The sequence below is a fragment of the Cavia porcellus genome, unplaced genomic scaffold (assembly GCF_034190915.1).
Source record: "Cavia porcellus strain 051 isolate PalLab524CR breed Dunkin Hartley unplaced genomic scaffold, mCavPor4.1 scaffold_8, whole genome shotgun sequence".
NCBI classification, from domain to species: Eukaryota; Metazoa; Chordata; class Mammalia; order Rodentia; family Caviidae; genus Cavia; species Cavia porcellus.
This window is the reverse complement of record NW_026947491.1, coordinates 63,576,973-63,595,320: the sequence shown is the minus strand read 5'-3', so window position 1 is coordinate 63,595,320 and position 18,348 is coordinate 63,576,973. Positions and strand designations below refer to the sequence as shown.

Here is an 18,348-nt window from a genome sequence, read left to right as displayed (position 1 = left end):
AGTTTACATTTTACTTTACCACTAGCAAAGAGTTGACCAGATTATGAGTTCACAGACAGGTAGATTGTGAAAGTGAAGCATCGAACTTCACATGCCTCAGTATCATATTCCTAATCCGGGAATCACACGGTTCCCTTTCTTCCACTGAGGAGACACCATGAATGGTGGAAGGGAAGGAAACCATGAATGTTACTGTATTGGAGTAGCTACCAAACAAAATAAAAGAAAGACTGGGAGTATTTCCTCCTAAAATCATGAGAATAAACTTGTAAAAATTTGATAGGTATGCCATCACACCAAAATTGATAAGTGCTTGTATGATATGTATAAGGACATGTAATATATTCACATATGAATATGTATATTATGATGTAAACTATGTCCCAGAAAGCAAAAACAACTTTAACACAAGAAGATTGTATGAACAATTTATGAACAGTATTTCCTTTTTCTAATTCAAGGTAGTTTCTAAATCTACAAACTACATTTAATAACTAGAAAGATAAATTTTAAAATTCTCTAGTTACAAAACATAGACATTAACTCTGGTTCAATCTAAGTTTACTTGCAACCTATATAGCACACAACTCAGAAGCCTTACACTGATTTTACCTATTAGAAGTGGTTTTTAAGAAGTTGATAAGATCAACTTCTGAGGTTTTTTTTTTTTTTTCATTTGTTAAATGGTACACTAGCCAATGTATCAGATAGAAAGTAATTTCAAGTCAAATATAGGGAAAGGGAACAAGGGGAGAAGGAAGGGGAAAGAAGAAAGGAAATGAAAAAAAGAAAATAGAAGGAAAATAGCAACAAAGCTTTTGTAAATAAGGAGAGGAAGAAGTGCTGACAGTAGAGGAGGGAAATAAGGAAAAACAAAGCCAGTACGTAATATGTACACATACAAATTCCCTTTGATGAATGCTGTCATTGTATCTACCTAAAATATACCAATAAAATTAATTTTTTAAAAAGACAAATATAAATTATGCCAAATCAACTCCAGGTACTTTTAAGTAATTAAGTATCATGAATGAGTTACATAACGTGAACATAACCTCAAGAGCAGAACCTTGATTTTTGTAAACTTTTGGAAGCTTAATATGTTACTCAATCTCTTTCACATGGTAACCGCACAAGGTTGATCATAATGATTTGTGTATTCTTCATTTCTCAAAGATTTATTAAACACCTTCTACATGCCAGGCACTAATACCCAATAGAGATATCAGAGAACCAGACACCAACAGAACTGATACTTTCCTACAGAGAAATGAAAAATTAAAACATAAATAAATAAGAAGCTGTCAGATAGTGATAGATGCTGTAAAAGAAAGAAATCAGAGTGATTATGATAGAGAATGAATGGGGTAGGATGCCTTCTTTGAGGAGTTAACATTTAAAATGAAAGCCAAAAGGCCAGGAGAGCCACTATTCTCCTAAGGCTGAACACATCGCCAAGCAATAGGCAGGTGACTATCCAGGTTATAAGCAGAGCAGAGCTGTTGAAGAACTAGAGAAAAGACCATGTGTCTGGAGGAGGGTAGGACATGTGGTTCAGAGCGAACAAGATGCTGAGAAAGTCGGCCCACATAATTGAATTTAACTCTAAATAAGATAGAATATCATTGGAGAATTTTGAGAGAAAGTGAAAGCAGAACTCTGAAAAAATTACTTAAAAAGATATAAAAACTAAGAAATTTTAAGCAAAAGTTTTGAATAGCTTCCTGTTTAAAACAAGAGTTCATTCTTGTTTAGAGTCTAGGCCTCTGCTTTTGAGTTTGTTTAATTGAATAGATCACCTGTCTAGGACAGTCCTGAGGAGTAAACTCAAATCAAGACACAAATCAAAATAATAATAAAATCATTTGAAGAAATTGAAACTGCATTAGAAACCAAAGTAGAATTGATACTCAAAATATAGAAGGACACATACCTAATTGGTGTTCAAAAGATGAGACCAAAATATTTAGAACAAAAAATCATTCAAATGTATAGAATAAGAAAATATTTTTGAAATAGAATTTAGAATCCATAAATTTCAATAGCACCTCATTGCAGGAACTAATCAAGAAAATCATGTTGCAATTTAACTTGAAAGATAAAGATTCCTGTGAGATTACAGACAGATTTTTCTGTAACTTTTGCAAGTTGTCTACAAGACAGGCTAGCCTCAGGCCAAGGTATTTTTCACAGCAACTTTCATTGCCAAGAGGTACTGGAATAAAAGCAGCAGAGTTCAAAGGCAAAAAGTAAAAATAGAGATTGAATCAAGAATTTAATATCCAGCCAAGCTGTTATTTATTGTTAAAAGCACCATAAATACAATCTCAAACATTCAGAGCCTTGGGAAATAGAGCACTCATGAACCTTCCTTGGAAGCAGTAAATAATGACATGCAGCTAAATAAGAGGTACATCAAAATAAAGAATTCAGGAATGATGACATATTGCTAAAAAAGCAAAGAAGCTAACTGTGTGAATATTGAATCCACTTGAATATGAACGAATAGTATAGAACTGTAGAAATTATAACTGCAGAATACAATTGGCCTGCCATGCCAGTAGGTTTCAGTCAACCACAGAACAACTGAATGAAAAAAACTGAAAAAAAAGTACTTATATTAAACATGCACACACTCTTTTCTTGTCACTATTTCCTAAACAATGTGCTATGACAACTACTAACATACCATTTATACTACATTAGGTAATAAGAAATCTAGAAGTGCTTTAAAGTTATTAGGAGGATTTACCTAGGCTATGCGCAAATATTGTCCCATTTAAGTATCTGCAGATTTTGCATCCTGGGAAGGCCTGGGAACCAATCATCCATGAATACTGAGGGACCACTGTGGTCAGCATAAGGCTAACAGAACCTCAAATCTTAGGGGCTTAAGACAATAAAAGTTTACTTTTAACTCATGTCATTGGGTAATACCAGTTGTTGGATGGGCCCTCTATTTGATGCATTAATTTGAGAGCTCAGATTCATGCTTTCTGTGTAGTTTTATGATTTTTAGTATAGTTGGACCCATCCTGTGAGTAGAGAGAGGCAATAGAGAAGAGAAGGCCTACTCAACCTTAACTACTGTGACTGAAAATATGGCAATTTACTTTCACTTATATTCATGATGGAGAATTATGAGCAGTCTTCACTAAATAGAATATAATGTAATTATCCCAAAACATAACAATATAAACATAAAGTGATAAAACCTGGGTGGTAATCGTAAGAATTGATGGAAAGAGATACATATTTTCTCATTTTTCATAACAGAAATTAATAAATTCTTTCTAAATTTCTTGAGAGACAAAAGTTTAAGTATAGGAAGTGTGATAAAAATTGATGAATGTTTATATCATAAAAAACTTTTAAAAGGCACATTGCATTAATCTTCCTGACAACACTTTTCCTCTCTTCCCTTATCCCATCCTTCTTGCCACTTTTTGAAGCAGTTCTGGAAGTTCTCTTTCATGAATATCTTTAGTTGCATTATTTTGACTGCCTTGATGTCCTGAATTTATTAAAGATGTCTACTTTTCATAGTCATTTTGGTTTGGGGTAGTGCCAGAAGTTTCGTGATGCCAGATGCAGGGAATACGGTGGATGAGGAAACACTATAATTTTACAAACCTGCCTTTCTATTGAATGACAGCCAGCAGCATTCATTGTATTTTTAATCACATCATATAAGGATGCTCAGGAAAAAGAACTTACAGTACTGCTTCAGAAAGTGGCAAAAATGACTGGATAAATGGGTTCAAAGGAAGGTAAAGTATTTTGAGGCAAATTAGTGGGAATGTATTTTTATTATAATAAATTATTTTTAATTTAAATATTTGCTACATATTTTGATCATGCTTCATATTAATTTATAAATACAGATAGTTTTATGAATAATCAATTAAAGACTGTATGTTACAGTTTACATCTAGAATGTTCCCCAATACTCATGTGCTTGGAAGTGAGACTTGTAAAAGGCAATGGATCTTGGGGGCACTATATGTATCATTGGATTCATCCACTAATGAGTTCAATAACAGAGTGTGGTGAGGAATGGCTGAAGAGGTGGTTCAGTGGGAACAGGACCTGGAAGGAACAGATCTCCTTTTCTACCCTCCTTGCTTCATTGTCTGTCTCCTATTCACTGGGACATAGGCAGCTTTCTCTGCTCAGGACCTTCCAACATACAGTTTCTACCTTGGAGTAGCTGACCAGAGATTCTAACCATGAGCCAAAAGAAACCTCTCCTCCTCTAAGGCAAAAATATCAGATATTGAGTTTCAAGAATGGAAAAGTGACTAATACACCACAGAAGAATGACAACCCATTAGAACACACTAAGATGCAGCATTTGAAATAACACAGTGAAAATATTTAAGGAGAAGGTGGGTTCAATATTCAAGAGATAACAAGATGGTAGAGTAGACAGTCCTTGATTATCAATTGTATGTCATGATGATAGAATTGGAAGATAAAGAAGAGTCAAGGTGACTCCCTAGTATGATACCTAATCTTACAGAAAGTACAGAAAAATGTGATTGTAAATGGAGAGAGGAAAGTAGATTCAGTTTGAGTAATCCTGAGGTTAAAGTGGAACATTCAGGTAGAGAGATCTAAGACCCTAAGAAAAGTAGGAACGTAAAATTTATAAATGAAAATCATTAGGGGGATTTAGCTCAGTGGCACTTTGCTTGCCTGGCAAGTGTGAGGTCTTGAGTTTGATTTCCAGTATCTTCCCCTCCAAAAGGAAGAAAATCATTGGTTTGTAAGGGATAACAGATGGCAAATACAGAGTTGTAAAAAGGTAACAGGTGACAATATGACATTTCTCTGAGAGGTCAGGGTTTTCTATCACTTGCGAACCCAATTCCTAAACTGAAAACAGGAAGGCTGCTTGGCCAGTGATGGAGTTAGAGGTTCTGGGTAGCAAAAAGAACACATCAGAAACAAGTGGGTGGATTCCTCTCCACAGGCTTTGATGATTAAGGAAACTGTTGGTAATCAAGACAAAACTTATCTCAGGGGATGCGAAGACAGCGCCTCACATCCCAGATGGCCACTTTCCCTCCTTCCCTAACTGGGCCATTGGATATGGATATGTTCTCTTTCTGGGTATGACCAAATTATAGAACACACTAATTAAATCAAGAAGTGACTAAGTACTTCCTTCTCAGGCAAAGTAATTCAACCATCCTTTTAAAATAAATGGTTAAAAGCCAATCACATACAATTTACACATAATTTCACTGCTTAACCCCAAGTTCAATATTTTAATCAGTGCCATCTATCTAATTTATGTCTAATGTCCAGAGGCTTTAATTGTTTAGTGGACATTCTGGTGACCAAAGAAATTCTTGTTACAAAGTGTTATTTCCTTTGTGAGACAGTACAATAGGGAATTGACTCAGGAATCCTTTAATAAGGCAAAAGTTCAATAAATTTAGATGTGAAATCCTTGAATTTCAATATAATTTATTTTGTATGTTTATATATTTACAACATAAATAAGAATATTGCACAGTACTTGAATATTGTGTTAGCTTTCTGATGCTGTAACAAATACTTGAGAATATCAGCATATAAAGAGAAAAATTCTATCTTGCTCCCCATTTTCTGATTTCAGCCCATGGTTGGTTGGTCTGTTGTTTTAGGACCAGTGAAAAGGCATTGTATCACGACAGGAGCATGTCACCTCATCACAGCCAGGAGTCAAGGAAATTAAAAAGTTCAGTGCTCCTATATCTCCTTTAAGGGCCAAACTCTGATTATTTAACTTCCTCCCACCAACTGCTACATTCTTGAAGGGTTTACCAAGTCCTATTAATGTCACTGAAAGGGACGAAGCAGGAAACCAAGTCACCAACACTAGAGGACTTTCCAGATCCACAATATAGTATATGTGTTTATTTGCATTATTTACTGCTGTGAAGTGACTCAGGAATTGCATTTGGAAACAGCATCTATTTGAAATTAAAATCTTAAATCAAATCTTCCTTCAATGACAAAAGTGATCAAGTGGTTTTCTAAATTCATACTAAAATATAATCTCTCACCGCTGTGTTGTAACTTCAAAGCTGTGAACTTATTATCGCCTGGGAAATCTGTATTCTATCAATCACTGTTGTGATTTCACAGAGTACTATAAGGAGAAGCTGTGTGTTTCTAGCATCTATTCAAAATGAAACAGGTGGAATATATCCATTAATTATAGGAAATCATACTTTATCTCTTCTGAAAGAAAAATCTCATTTTATCCAAAATTCTCTTTTTACTCTAATTGTACATTTCAGGCTTTTAAATATAGTGTATGTATATATTATATTATATTATATTATATTATATTATATTATTATATGTTGAAACAGACATTCATGCTTATACTATGGAATCAATCCAGGCAGGCAGAAAACGGGCAAATTATTCAAATGTTTTGAGCCAGATGACTTCTATTTCACTAATTAATTCAATGCACTTCTTCATTTAGGTAGTCTGACTTCTGTTTCAAATGCACGGCTTTTACATTTTTGCAAAGTTGCCTTTTTGAGGGGATTTTAATCTTGATTTTCTTTCTCACTTCCCATTTAGCATTTCAATCTGAGACTTTAATACTGTTTCCACAGTTACAAACCTCAGTTAATTGTGGCCCTGGGAGTTGAGTTCTCAAGTTTATATCCAATCCCCTTAACTCTCAGGTCCCAGCATAGACAATAGGCTCCAAATGTCACCCCTAGGGACTAGGGCAGTGCCTGCCTGTTCATCCTGCCTGACAAACACTGTTAGTAAGCTAGAAGTCAATGGCCCGTTGCCAGGGCTTTATCTTAGGGAAACCAACCAAGGAAAACATTTTTGGTCTTACAGAAAAAGGGAGTTGACAGACTTTATACAGTGTCCCTGTCTAATGGCAGCTTTTCCAGGTTGGCAAAGTAGAAAGCAAGTCACTGAAGGAGAGGAAGTTACCAGTGTGCTGAGTTTTTCTAATTTCCTGGGTTGCCATGTAATACACAAATTGTGTTAAAACTAGGATGCAGTTTTTCCTTATCACTGCATTTCAGAATTTTACTGGTTCTTCAAGATTTAGTTCAAATTTTATTTTCCATATTAAATTATGTTCTTCTCTATCAAAAACATTTTAGGCTATAAAAAGTGCAGGTAATAACAGACAAACACTTGTGAATTATATAATTTACTAGATGAGCTTCTTCTAATATAGATTTATTCTCTGGAAAAAGAGGGTCACATGATACTGAGACAGAAATCACTTACCAATGTCCAAAAGTAATTGCTATGCCTTGTGGGCAAATGCATCAGGAACAGAAGGTCCCTTGTAAATTGTGTCTGAATTCATCTACCTCTCCTTCTGGCTCATGCAGACACTGTTATTGCCTTTATCCATGGTAAGTTGTAAAAAACCCTCCAATCTCTCAGACTTATGCTTCTGTAATGGGCTTATCTGGCCTTCCCAACAGCTCTCCAGTCAGAGACTCAGCTTACAATCTGTTTTGATTCAGAGCCTAAAGAAAAGCACATGCAGTACTGACATTTTTAGTCACTTGTCTGGCTCTAATAGTTCTTTTCTTGTGATTCTGACTTTTTTCCTTTTTTGGTTAAATGGTGGCCTCTCTTGTTGAAGTTCTCATCCCTAAGCACCTGAGAATGTGATCTTATTTGAAAATAGTTTTTTTGAAGGTATATTTAGTTAAAATGAGCTCATATTGGAATAGGGTGAGCTCCTAATTAAACATGATGGGCCATATAAAAAAGGAAATATTGAGCCGGGTGCAGTGGCATACACCTGTAATTCCAGCACTCAGGAGGCTGAGGCAGGAGGGCTGTTGCGAGTTCAAGGCCATTTTGGGCTACAAAGTGAGCTCAAGGCCAGTCCGAACTGCATAGTGAGCCTCTATTTTAAAAAGACAAAACAAAAAAAAAATAGAAATCTGGAACCCAAACAGATGGCCATGTGATGGCAGGAGCAGACTGGCGTGAGTCCTGTGCAATCCAACAATATCAAGAACTGTTGGTAAAAGAAGCCAGAATCAGTGGAGCATTCAGCCCTACAGATTTATATGGTGACATGGTCCTGTTGACATCTAACTCGGATTTCTAGCCTCTAGAGCTCTGAAACAAGTTTCTTTGCTTTACACTAAGTAAAATAAATAAATATTTATTAAAAGGTATTACCAATGATATTAATGTCATTTGTCAATCTCCTTCTGGCACAATTCTTCTTTGCCTTTGCCAGAAGCTGCTGGTTGCCTGTCAAGCTGTTAGGTAGCTTCTCAGTGGTTATGCCATTTTCCTGATCTCACTATTTCTCTAGGAGACCAGGTCCAGTCACTAACATGACCAAGCATCAGAGTCCCGCCCCTATGCAAGCATTCAAAGACTTTAAAATGGAAATGCAGCATGGAAACATAGCAGGACCTTCCACTTTAACTATGAACCGTTACACCTATTTTTCTTTCCCAAACTTCTGACTCTTGTCACATTCAACATTTGGTTGGGTTTTAGCCACTTATTTTATACCAACCCTATGTATCCAGGATGTATTATTTCCCATCAAGACCATAAATTCTCAGAGCAGTATCGTTCCCCTTTTAAAACAAGGTAGGACACACTCCCAAAATTGTTATACAGATTTAACGCAATCCGTATCAAAATACCATTAGCATATGTCACAGAACTAGAGAAAATATTCCTAAAATTCTTTTGGAACCAGAAGAAACCTAGAATAGCAAAAGCAATTCTGGATAACAAAGGCAAGGTAGGAGGCGTGAAAATTCCTGACTTGAAGTTATACTATAAAGCCACTATGATATAATCAGCATGGTAATGAAAAAAATACCAGACCCGAGGATCAGTGACAACTGATGAAAAGACAACTACAAACACACATCACCACCTTATTTTTGACAAAGAGGCCAAACATATTCACTGGAAAAAAAGATAGCCTCTTTAATAAATAATGCTGGAAAAACTGGCTTTCTACATACTGAAGACTAACACTAGCCCCGTGTCTATAACCATGCACTAAACAAAAATTAAAATGGATCAAAGGTCTAAATATTATAAAAGAGAAACACTAAATCTGCTGGAACACAAAGTAGGTCAAAATCTTGCAGACAAAAGTGTATGCAGAGCATTCATGAACAAAATCCAGACCACACAAGAAATGCTTCAAAGAATCAACAATTGGGATTTCATTTTATTAAAAAGCTTTTGCACATCAAATCACCAACAAAGTGAAAAGAAAACCGACAGAGTGGGAAAATTTTTAGCCAATTGTGCATCAGACAAGAGACTTCTATCTAAAACATATAAAGAATTGAAAAAAGTCAGGCCTCCAAAATTCAATGACCCAATCTAAAAATGGGCATCTGAGATGAAGACACACTCCTCAGATGAAGAAATACAAATTGAAAATAAATATATGAAAAAATGTTCAACATCATTGGTCATTCAAGATGCAAATTAAAACAACACTGAGATTCCATTTCAGCCCAGAAAGAATGACTCTCATCAACAAATCAGCCAGTAACAAATGCTTCCAGGGCTGTGGGGATAAGGAACCATTCTCCATTGTTGGTGGGAAAGCAAACTGTTGCAACCACTCGGAGAATCTGTGTGGAGATTCCTCAAAAAACTAAGATAGATTGGTCCTATTCAACTCAGATATTCCCCTGGTGGGTGTTTTTACCAGAAGAACTGAAAACACACCACAGCAGCACATATGGACCCATGTTCATAGCAGCACAATTTGTAATAGCTAACTCTTGGAAACAACCCAAATGCTCATCAACTGAGTAATGGATTAAAAAGATGTGGTATTCTTATACAATGGAGTCCTACTCAGCTATAAAGAAGGGTAAATTTGAGACTTTTATAAATAAATGGATGCAACTGTCATACTCATAAGTTGACTAAATCAGACTCACATGTGTAAACATCATATTGTCTCCCCAGTATAAGAAGCTGAAAAAACAAATAAGATCCAAAATGTCCAATAATATTGTGAAATGGGAAGAAATTGTTCAATAGGAAAGAGAAACTAGGGTGGGGGAAAGAAGAAAAGAATGAAGAGAAAAGGATAAATCAAGAAATAAACACAAGAAACTTTAAAAAGTTATCCTACTACTTTCTATTAGTTTATTGAAAAGAAAGGTTTGTGTTTATATTGTTTGATCATTTTTGCATGCCTGTATCTTGTAACCTGAGCAAGTGCTTTGACGATAACAATATACAATGTAGTAACTATTGTTATTCTCCTATTATCTTGTTTTGAAATTTTGTATCATCATTCTTATTCGTTTTTCTCTTTAAAATAAAAAATTAAAATAAAGCAACCTGGGAGAATGTCCAATTTAAGAGTTCCTACTCTATGATAGGTTACCTGTGTAACCAATCTGTTTTTCAGAAAGTGTATACTTAAAAGTGTGCCTTATTTTAGAGAAGAGACAACATTACAGCCATCAAATGGTTATTGATAGCACTGATAACTTACTGTGAAGAAATGCATGAATTAAACATTATAAGAAGATAAAAATGCACAAAGATTTTATTTCATTTCCTTAAAAGTATCTATCTGATATTAAAATTTGGTTTATATTTTAGGGACTTCTAAATGTTTTGATATTTTCCCAAAGCAAACCTGAAAACTTAGTGTTTGCTCAAGCATTGAATAAGGACCAGCCCCACTTACTTTTTTATCAGAGTTTGACAGTATGTTACTGTACTGTACCTCATTGGCTTGTTTTGCAATAGTAGCAGATCACTGCATTAGAAAAGCTGCCAAAGTGCACCTTACGGAACTCACTCATCACCCTTCCCTCTGTGACTGCATCTGAACACAAACTAAATGTGCCCTATCAAAATTTCCATTAAAATTCAATTAACTACTCAACGTGTAGACTAATCAGAGTCACAAAAACTGTTGTGGCTGTTATTAGTCATGAAGTGAGTATCCTAAACCAAACTAACCACCTCTTGTTTTTTTTTTAATCTCTATTTTCCAGACACTGCAAATGGATGTAAACAAGCTGAACATAACCTTGCTTAGGATATTCCGCCAGGGAGTGGCTGCAGCTTTAGGACTCTTACCCCAGCAAGTGCACATCAATCGCCTGATCGTAAGATGGCTACATTTCACGTTTCCAGAATTTAACTCATTTTTAAGTCACTGAGGGGGTCATGCTATAGTTTTATTACTCATAAACTGAAACTTATCTAGCATCTGTTTTTGTAAATAAAGTTTTATTGTAACATGCCAAAGTCACTCATTCATATATTGTCCACTTCTGCTTTCACATCTATGGTCGCAAAATTGAATAACTGCAACAGATTATTTGCCCCATGAAGCCTTGGTATTTACAATCTGGTCTGTTACAGAAAAAAGTTTGGTAATTCTGTCATAGGTCAGACTGGCTACCCTGATATGTGCAAGCAAAGGGGCCCAAAATACTTGCTTTGCAATCTGTTTCTACTTTAAATTACTCCAAATGAAAGTAGAAATTCTGTATTAGGTAAGGCACTGTTTCAGGGGGTCATTTTAAAACCTCAAGTATGTCAGTGCAGCGATGGATGCTGAATGCAAAATGGAGAGGATTCTGAGTAAGGAGAGCGTCCCGCATGCGATGCAAGAACTGATGGTCCACAAAGGCCAAGGCAAAGCTTGGATGAGCATCTGAGGAAGATCCACCCCACCTTTGGCCTTCAATCACCCACATCCTTTCTCTATCCCCCCTTTCTTGGTGTTTGTGAACCTGAATGTCATCCAACTCCATGTTTCCATCTGCATTTGCAAACAGATGTGAATAAAAGGAGAAAAGGCAAATGCAAATCAGAGAATATTTCCTTTATAAGAAGCTAGTTATCTAAGATTTAGGAGAAGAGGAATTTGGAAACTTTTGTTTTTTCAAAGTTCTTTTTGATTTTCATTGCATTGAAAGCCCAAAAAAGGACGATATGGCCATAAATTACTATGTCCCTGCTTGAGCTCAGCTTCCTATTGCATTCTCGTCTGTATTTCCCAATATGACAGAATTTGCCTTATGCTTCTTTGTTCTGCATGTGAAGGATGAGTTGTTTTATTCCACATAAATTTTTTATTCTGTGAGTTAACAGTTTTTTGGTACTATTAGTTTTCTTTTATAGACCCAAGTTTTAACTCTGTATCACCAAAGATGAAATATAGCTTTTTCTCTAATATTCTTTAAGAGTAAAATATGTTATTATATCCAGGGAATACTTTGTTCAAGTGAGAAGACCTAGATATAATAGAGGTTTGGGGCCTATTTCTAGATTTGTTTATATGCACAAATATCATAGGTATTATTTATGCACATAGATTTAATGAGCATAATAACTGTTTGCAGGGATAAAAGAGGATTTGGGACATCCAAAAGAGGAATCTATATCCCCTTGGAGAATGTTAGTAGCATTGTTCATAGTAGTTATTTTAGTAGGCAGGGGTATGATATCTGAAGCAACAGAGCAGGGTGATTAAACACAAGTGCCTTGGAGACGAACAGACCAGCCTTCTTTGGCAACATGGCCGTGCCATAGCTGTGTGACCACACGCAAGCTGCTTACATTTCTTCATGTATAAAATGGAGATAACCAAAATACCCATCTCGTGGGAATGTTTTCAGCATTAATTGAGAAAACAGATTTAAAGAATATAAGAGCATGCGAGGCACAAAACCATGTTCTATTGCACCATTTTTCTTTTTAGGTCATAAACTTATGCAAATTATCACAAACATTTTTCACATCAATATAAATACTGACCATCATTATCTGTTGCTCCTATAACACAAAAGTGTTTTTCTGGGTTGTTAGTATACATTGATATTTCATTTTCTGGCTGGAAAAACTTCTGATAAACTGCATTCAAAGAAAACTTTCTAGCATAAGAGATGGGCCGAAAAAGACTAACAATAATTTCCTTCTATAAGTGCATACTAAAAATTTTGAAAGACAATATTTTTCAATGTATTTTTCACCTGATGTTTTTTTAATATGTATGAAACAAATAAGCCATTAATGGTAAGAAGTTTATCTCCATTTGAGCTAATGGGAGCATATTAAGAGGAAAAGAATCATGATATTACTGTGTATTTCTTTGCTCTACCTGTGGAGAGTGAGTTGTTTTATTCCACATTAAAAAAAATTGGAATTTCCAAATATGTATTTCAACTAACAGGTAATTTTTTTAAAGTACTACGTATTAAGGTGAACAAAATCAGGGATGGAACTTCAAAGCTCATCTAGCAGTATCTTCATTGGCTCAACCAGCCTTTACACTCATATAAATGATAAGAAAAACTTACAGAATGTATAATAACTGCACTGTTACTTCAGATTTTAGTTGATTTTAAAGTACCTCTTTAAACATAATTATTCAGGAAACACCTGAATGTCTATTTCAATTAAAATGTACAATGGGGAACAAAACAATAGCCAGGAAAATATAAAATCCCAAATTTTTGAGTGCCAAGTAACTGAAAGAAAACCATTTGAAGGTATTAGACTTTGTATTGGTAATATTAACTCTATATCACAATAACAAACATGATCCCCAAGATGACTTACAGGATTCTAGGATATATTCTTTGATGTTTTAGAATTCTAGGATGTTCTTTAATGTTCCCAAGTAATGGTAAAAACGTTGCCCAAAGTTGCTTAAAATTTCTATAATGCATATAAATAATCTGTTTTTGCTAGGAAAAGAAGAACAGTGTTGAACTATTTGTGTCTCCCATAAACCGAAAAACAGGAATTTCTGACACACTGCCAGCTGAGGAAGTATTGCATTCCCTTAATATCAATGTTTTGCACCAAAGTTTATCCCAATTTGGAATTACAGAAGTCTCCCCTGAGGTAGGTTGTTGCATGTAATGTTTCATTTACGGTGCGAGCCTGTAATCCCAGCACCTGGGAGGCTGAGGCAGGGGAATTTCTGTGAGTTCGAGTTGAAGGCCAGCCTGAACTGCATACTGAGACCATTGGAAAAAGACCAAAAAAAAAAACCCTTCATTAAAAAATTTTTCAGGGTTAAAATAATATGGTAATCTACAATTATATGGTAATGAGGTTTTGAGAGGAAAGCTGTTTGTGGTATGTTAGTTAATTTTAAAAGGCTGCCTAAGGGTCGTATTTCTCTACTCTTGCTATCGTTTATGTTTATTTTTCAAGGAGATTCTTTTTCACATTCACATTTAACTTTTTGACACTTTCTTCTTGAAATCCTTGTAATTTATTTTGATTTACCTAGTTTGTCTAAAGGACTAGGTAGATACGTTTGGCAGTTGATTACTTGCACAAGCATGTCAAAAAGCAAACATCCTTGCCTTTCTTCAACAAAACACCCAGCTTCATTGCCCATCCTTAAAATGGTCATCAAATACTTTTTTCCACTTTGGAATTCATTTGAAATATGTTTTGCCCTTTACTGAGGAACCACCCTTAAGGACCATAGATATTTTCTTCATAAGATTTTCTAAATTTGGTACTTTTAAAAAAATTTTCCCCTACCATCATCAACTGACTGTCTTCCCATAATGTCAGCTGCCCTAGACCTCAGTTTCTTTATATATTAAATGGGTCTATCATATAGTCTTGTCTTGAATACTTGAAATATGGATTACATTTTTCAAATATATGTGGAAATCCTCCATAAGTAGGCCTCATATGAATAGTGAATAGTAATTTGAATAGTGAATGCATTGGCAAATGGAACGTGCAGTCCTCCTGTGCTGTCTTTGAGGAATTGGTTCTAGAACTCTCATGGACACAAAAATCACTGAGTGCTATATTGGGTGTTGTATTAACTGTAAAGTAAATGGATGTTATATTTTCACGATATTCTCCTACACATTTTAAGTCATCTCTAGATTACATATACTAGCTAACAAAATCTTAGTTCTATGAAAAAAAATGTTGTACTGAATATGACAAGAAGGATTCAGTAGATGTGAAGCATAAGTGGAAGGGATTTTTTCCTAATATTCTCTACCAAGAATCGGCTGAATTTGTCAGAAACCACAGATAGGTGTATCAATTTATGTGATTGAGCTGTGACTCTTACAACAACCTCCACGAACCTAGATTTTCCCCATTTTCTGCCTCTCTATCCTTTGGATGTGTATGTTTGTTGTTGTTGCTTTATGTTTCACGGGGTTTTTTTTTTTTTCCATGAAAAGTATGTTTCTCAATGCAAATCTTACCTTCCTAATTGTATAATTCTTCTTTAGCTTTCAAAATACTATGAAGTCAGTATTTCTTCTTAGGGAATATTATCCTCTGTGTGCTAGACTTTGTGACCACTGAAGAGCCTTTTCTACGTGTGTGTTTCAGCAGTTCTAAGCTTAGTAGATATCATCACACCCATAATTCCCTCTTCTTTCCATGTTTTTGGGTATGTTGGTCCTTCTCTATACCTTTCATTTGGCAAGATCAGTCCCCTATGCAACAAAACCTTCCCTTGTGCCATCACAGATAGGGATGCTCAGTGCACTGTGTTCCCGTTGAGTTTGGTTCGAACACTTTTTGTGCCATATTGGCTTTCAAGTCTGTGTTTATTATGTGAGTTCCTTGAGAGCATATCACACGTTCTTTTATGTGTGTCTTTAATGTCTTCCCTTACTGCCTGGCGTATAATTGGGTGCACAATGAAGAACTGAGTTAGCAAACAACTAAGCATCATGCTAGATACTAACAAAATCAGGAAAATAAACGTATAAACTAATAAGCAAATAAATCAATACATGATTCTTGCTCTCAATGAGTTTATACTCTCATAGAGCAAATAAGATATGAACAGATAAGGCAAATACAGAGCTATGATAATAAAGTTGCCACCCGTGCATGGGAGCACTGAAGAAGGGACCACTTTGTCCCTTCTTTTGAGAGGGCAAAGGGTGGGATCAAAATGGGCATAATCACCCAACCATTCAGTAGCTCACATAAAATAACAAACTGAACCCCCTTCCCACTCCAGGCTGTTCATGGGAAGACTGACCTGTGCACATACTGTCTAAGACAATTCTTCTTTAAACTTTAAAAAGAACATTGACTTAATTTATTCTGCTTTTTATAAGTGTTTAGAGAATATAAGCATTCTTCTCTGTTTTTTGTTCTAATTTTAAATGTCTCTTTGAAGCCTTTAGAAAAACAGCAATTTATTAAGTCACTCATATTTGAAAACCAAGGTCATATTACCATATAAAAAGAACTGGTGAAAATCAAGTGTCTGAGAATCCTCCAACACACCCCAGTTCAGAAAGGATGAGAAGCTTACCTGTATCATCCACCACAGAGACTCCAGTCCAAGATGGACAATAAGACCTATCAATATTTCAGTAATGGAAATGTACGACCAAAATGTGATAATATTTCATAAAATTACTAAAATTTAGAGATCTAGATCTTCAGCCTACAAAATAATACATTATGGGAGGTCAGTATATGCTTGTCTGAATCTTTTGTTCAGGCACTCTTTGAAGGGGTCGAGCATTGCCCTCTGACCTGAAGCACTAAATGCAAAAACAGAAGAAAACTGTAGAAAAACCCTTGCAGTGAACAGGAACCTTCATGGGGAACTTAGAACAGATACAACCTAAAGGAACCAGCGGAAACACTGCTGGATAATTGTTTAAAACTGATCAGTGATATTCTGTGAGTTTTTCCCCACACTTTTATTCCTATTTTTGTGGTTGATGTTTTATAACAGCTAATACCTTGACTTATTGTTTCATATTTTAATTCTCAAAATATAGCTTGCTTTGATACATGTTTATTAACAAAAATAAAAAAGAAATAATCTTTGACTCTTTGTCTTCACATGCATAATAGAACATCATGAATGGTGTCTCAAAGCATCTATTCTTAAATTTAAGTTAATTACCTTCCTGGAAGGATATGATTTTTGTTGTTGCTGTTTCTTTATAGGCTTAATTTTTTTTATAATTGGAGATGACTCTTGGGAAACAAAGAAAAATACAAAAGAGAGAACTACTTTTGTTTGTTTATTGTGCTTCCAATCTAAGTTTCTTGAGAGATAAGATATTCTTTTATATTTTTGTGTATTATCTAATATTATTACCTGATGCTTATAAAGATAAAATTACACATATCTCTTCCTGCCAAATACATCAAGTTCTGGGGAAATCAAATTAAACCCATTATTTCAATTTCTATTTGCAAATTTTTTAAATGAACTAAATACCTATTGAAATAATAAGTTCTGGTTTAGAATTATAAAAACCATTAATTTTGCTATTCCTTTGCAAATCACTCCAGTTGCACAGATCTTATTTTAAAAGCGGATGTTACCATTTTGAAATAATAGGCAAATATATTGACTGATACATTCATAAAATATTTATGAAGAATAAAAGATACAACATATGAATATTAAACATAATTCATGAGTTGAGTGATTTTTCATCCGAATTTGGAACAAGTGCTAGTAGTTATTTTACTGAATTATAGAGCTACACAAACAAGGCTGAGAAGATATACCCTCAGTGTTAACATTTACTAGATCATTCCGACCAAGTGTTCACTGTGTGCATAATGCAGCGGAAGTCAGGCATTTATCCAACAAAGCCACATTGTGCAGGACACAACTCATTTATCTGCCTAAATCAATTAAATCAACACAATAACTCATCTCATTTCCATTTCATTGCTACTCTCTCCCAAAAGAGGTCTCCTAAAGTCTCTATTTCTGTATCAACTTATCTAGCATTTGAAATCAGACAAAGAAAGAGAAAAAGGAGAAGATAGGAAAATAAAGGAGGGAGAAAGAGAGGGAAGGAAATATTAAGCCATATAAGTACTATGTAGATACATAGAAAATTATTAAATCATATAGATATATAGAGAAGCCATTGTTATAAAGGAGCTTGCCTAGATTTTTACATAATAAAAGAAAATTAATCAGCTTCTTTCATTGCAAATTAATGGAGAAAGCTCTATAGCTATGAAATACAGTGTAAGGATGATACCGAGGCATTAACCTGAGCCAGCCACAAAGTCTGTGAATTACTGAACCTTTGGCCCTCTAAAAAAATAAAAAAGGCCCCGGGGTTACACTATGCAGAGGTTAGATTGGAGATTCCCACGAGTTAACATCTTTTAATTTGTGGGATCATAACTACAACCTTTTCCTTTATTACCCTGCCCTTATCAAGTTTTTTTAGATCTCTGTACAAATATAGTAGTGCTCAGCAGGAGTAGCATGACTCAGAAGGAAATCTATTTACCAAGAAAGTGCAGTGACTAAGTTCTGGTTCAAAACATGTCTTTCTAAACAGGGGTGGAGGATGGGAGGGTGAAAAATAA

General features: G+C 35.0%; 1 protein-coding gene across 1 annotated transcript in view; it reads left to right on the top strand.

The window, feature by feature from the left end:
* Ptprr (protein tyrosine phosphatase receptor type R) overlaps nt 1-18,348 on the top strand; it is a 276,029-nt gene that overhangs the window by 136,257 nt on the left and 121,424 nt on the right. The window contains exons 3-4 of the mRNA XM_013159524.3: nt 11,016-11,129; nt 13,726-13,881. Coding sequence (XP_013014978.3) covers nt 11,016-11,129; nt 13,726-13,881 — 270 coding nt within the window. The remainder of the gene's footprint in view (nt 1-11,015; nt 11,130-13,725; nt 13,882-18,348) is intronic.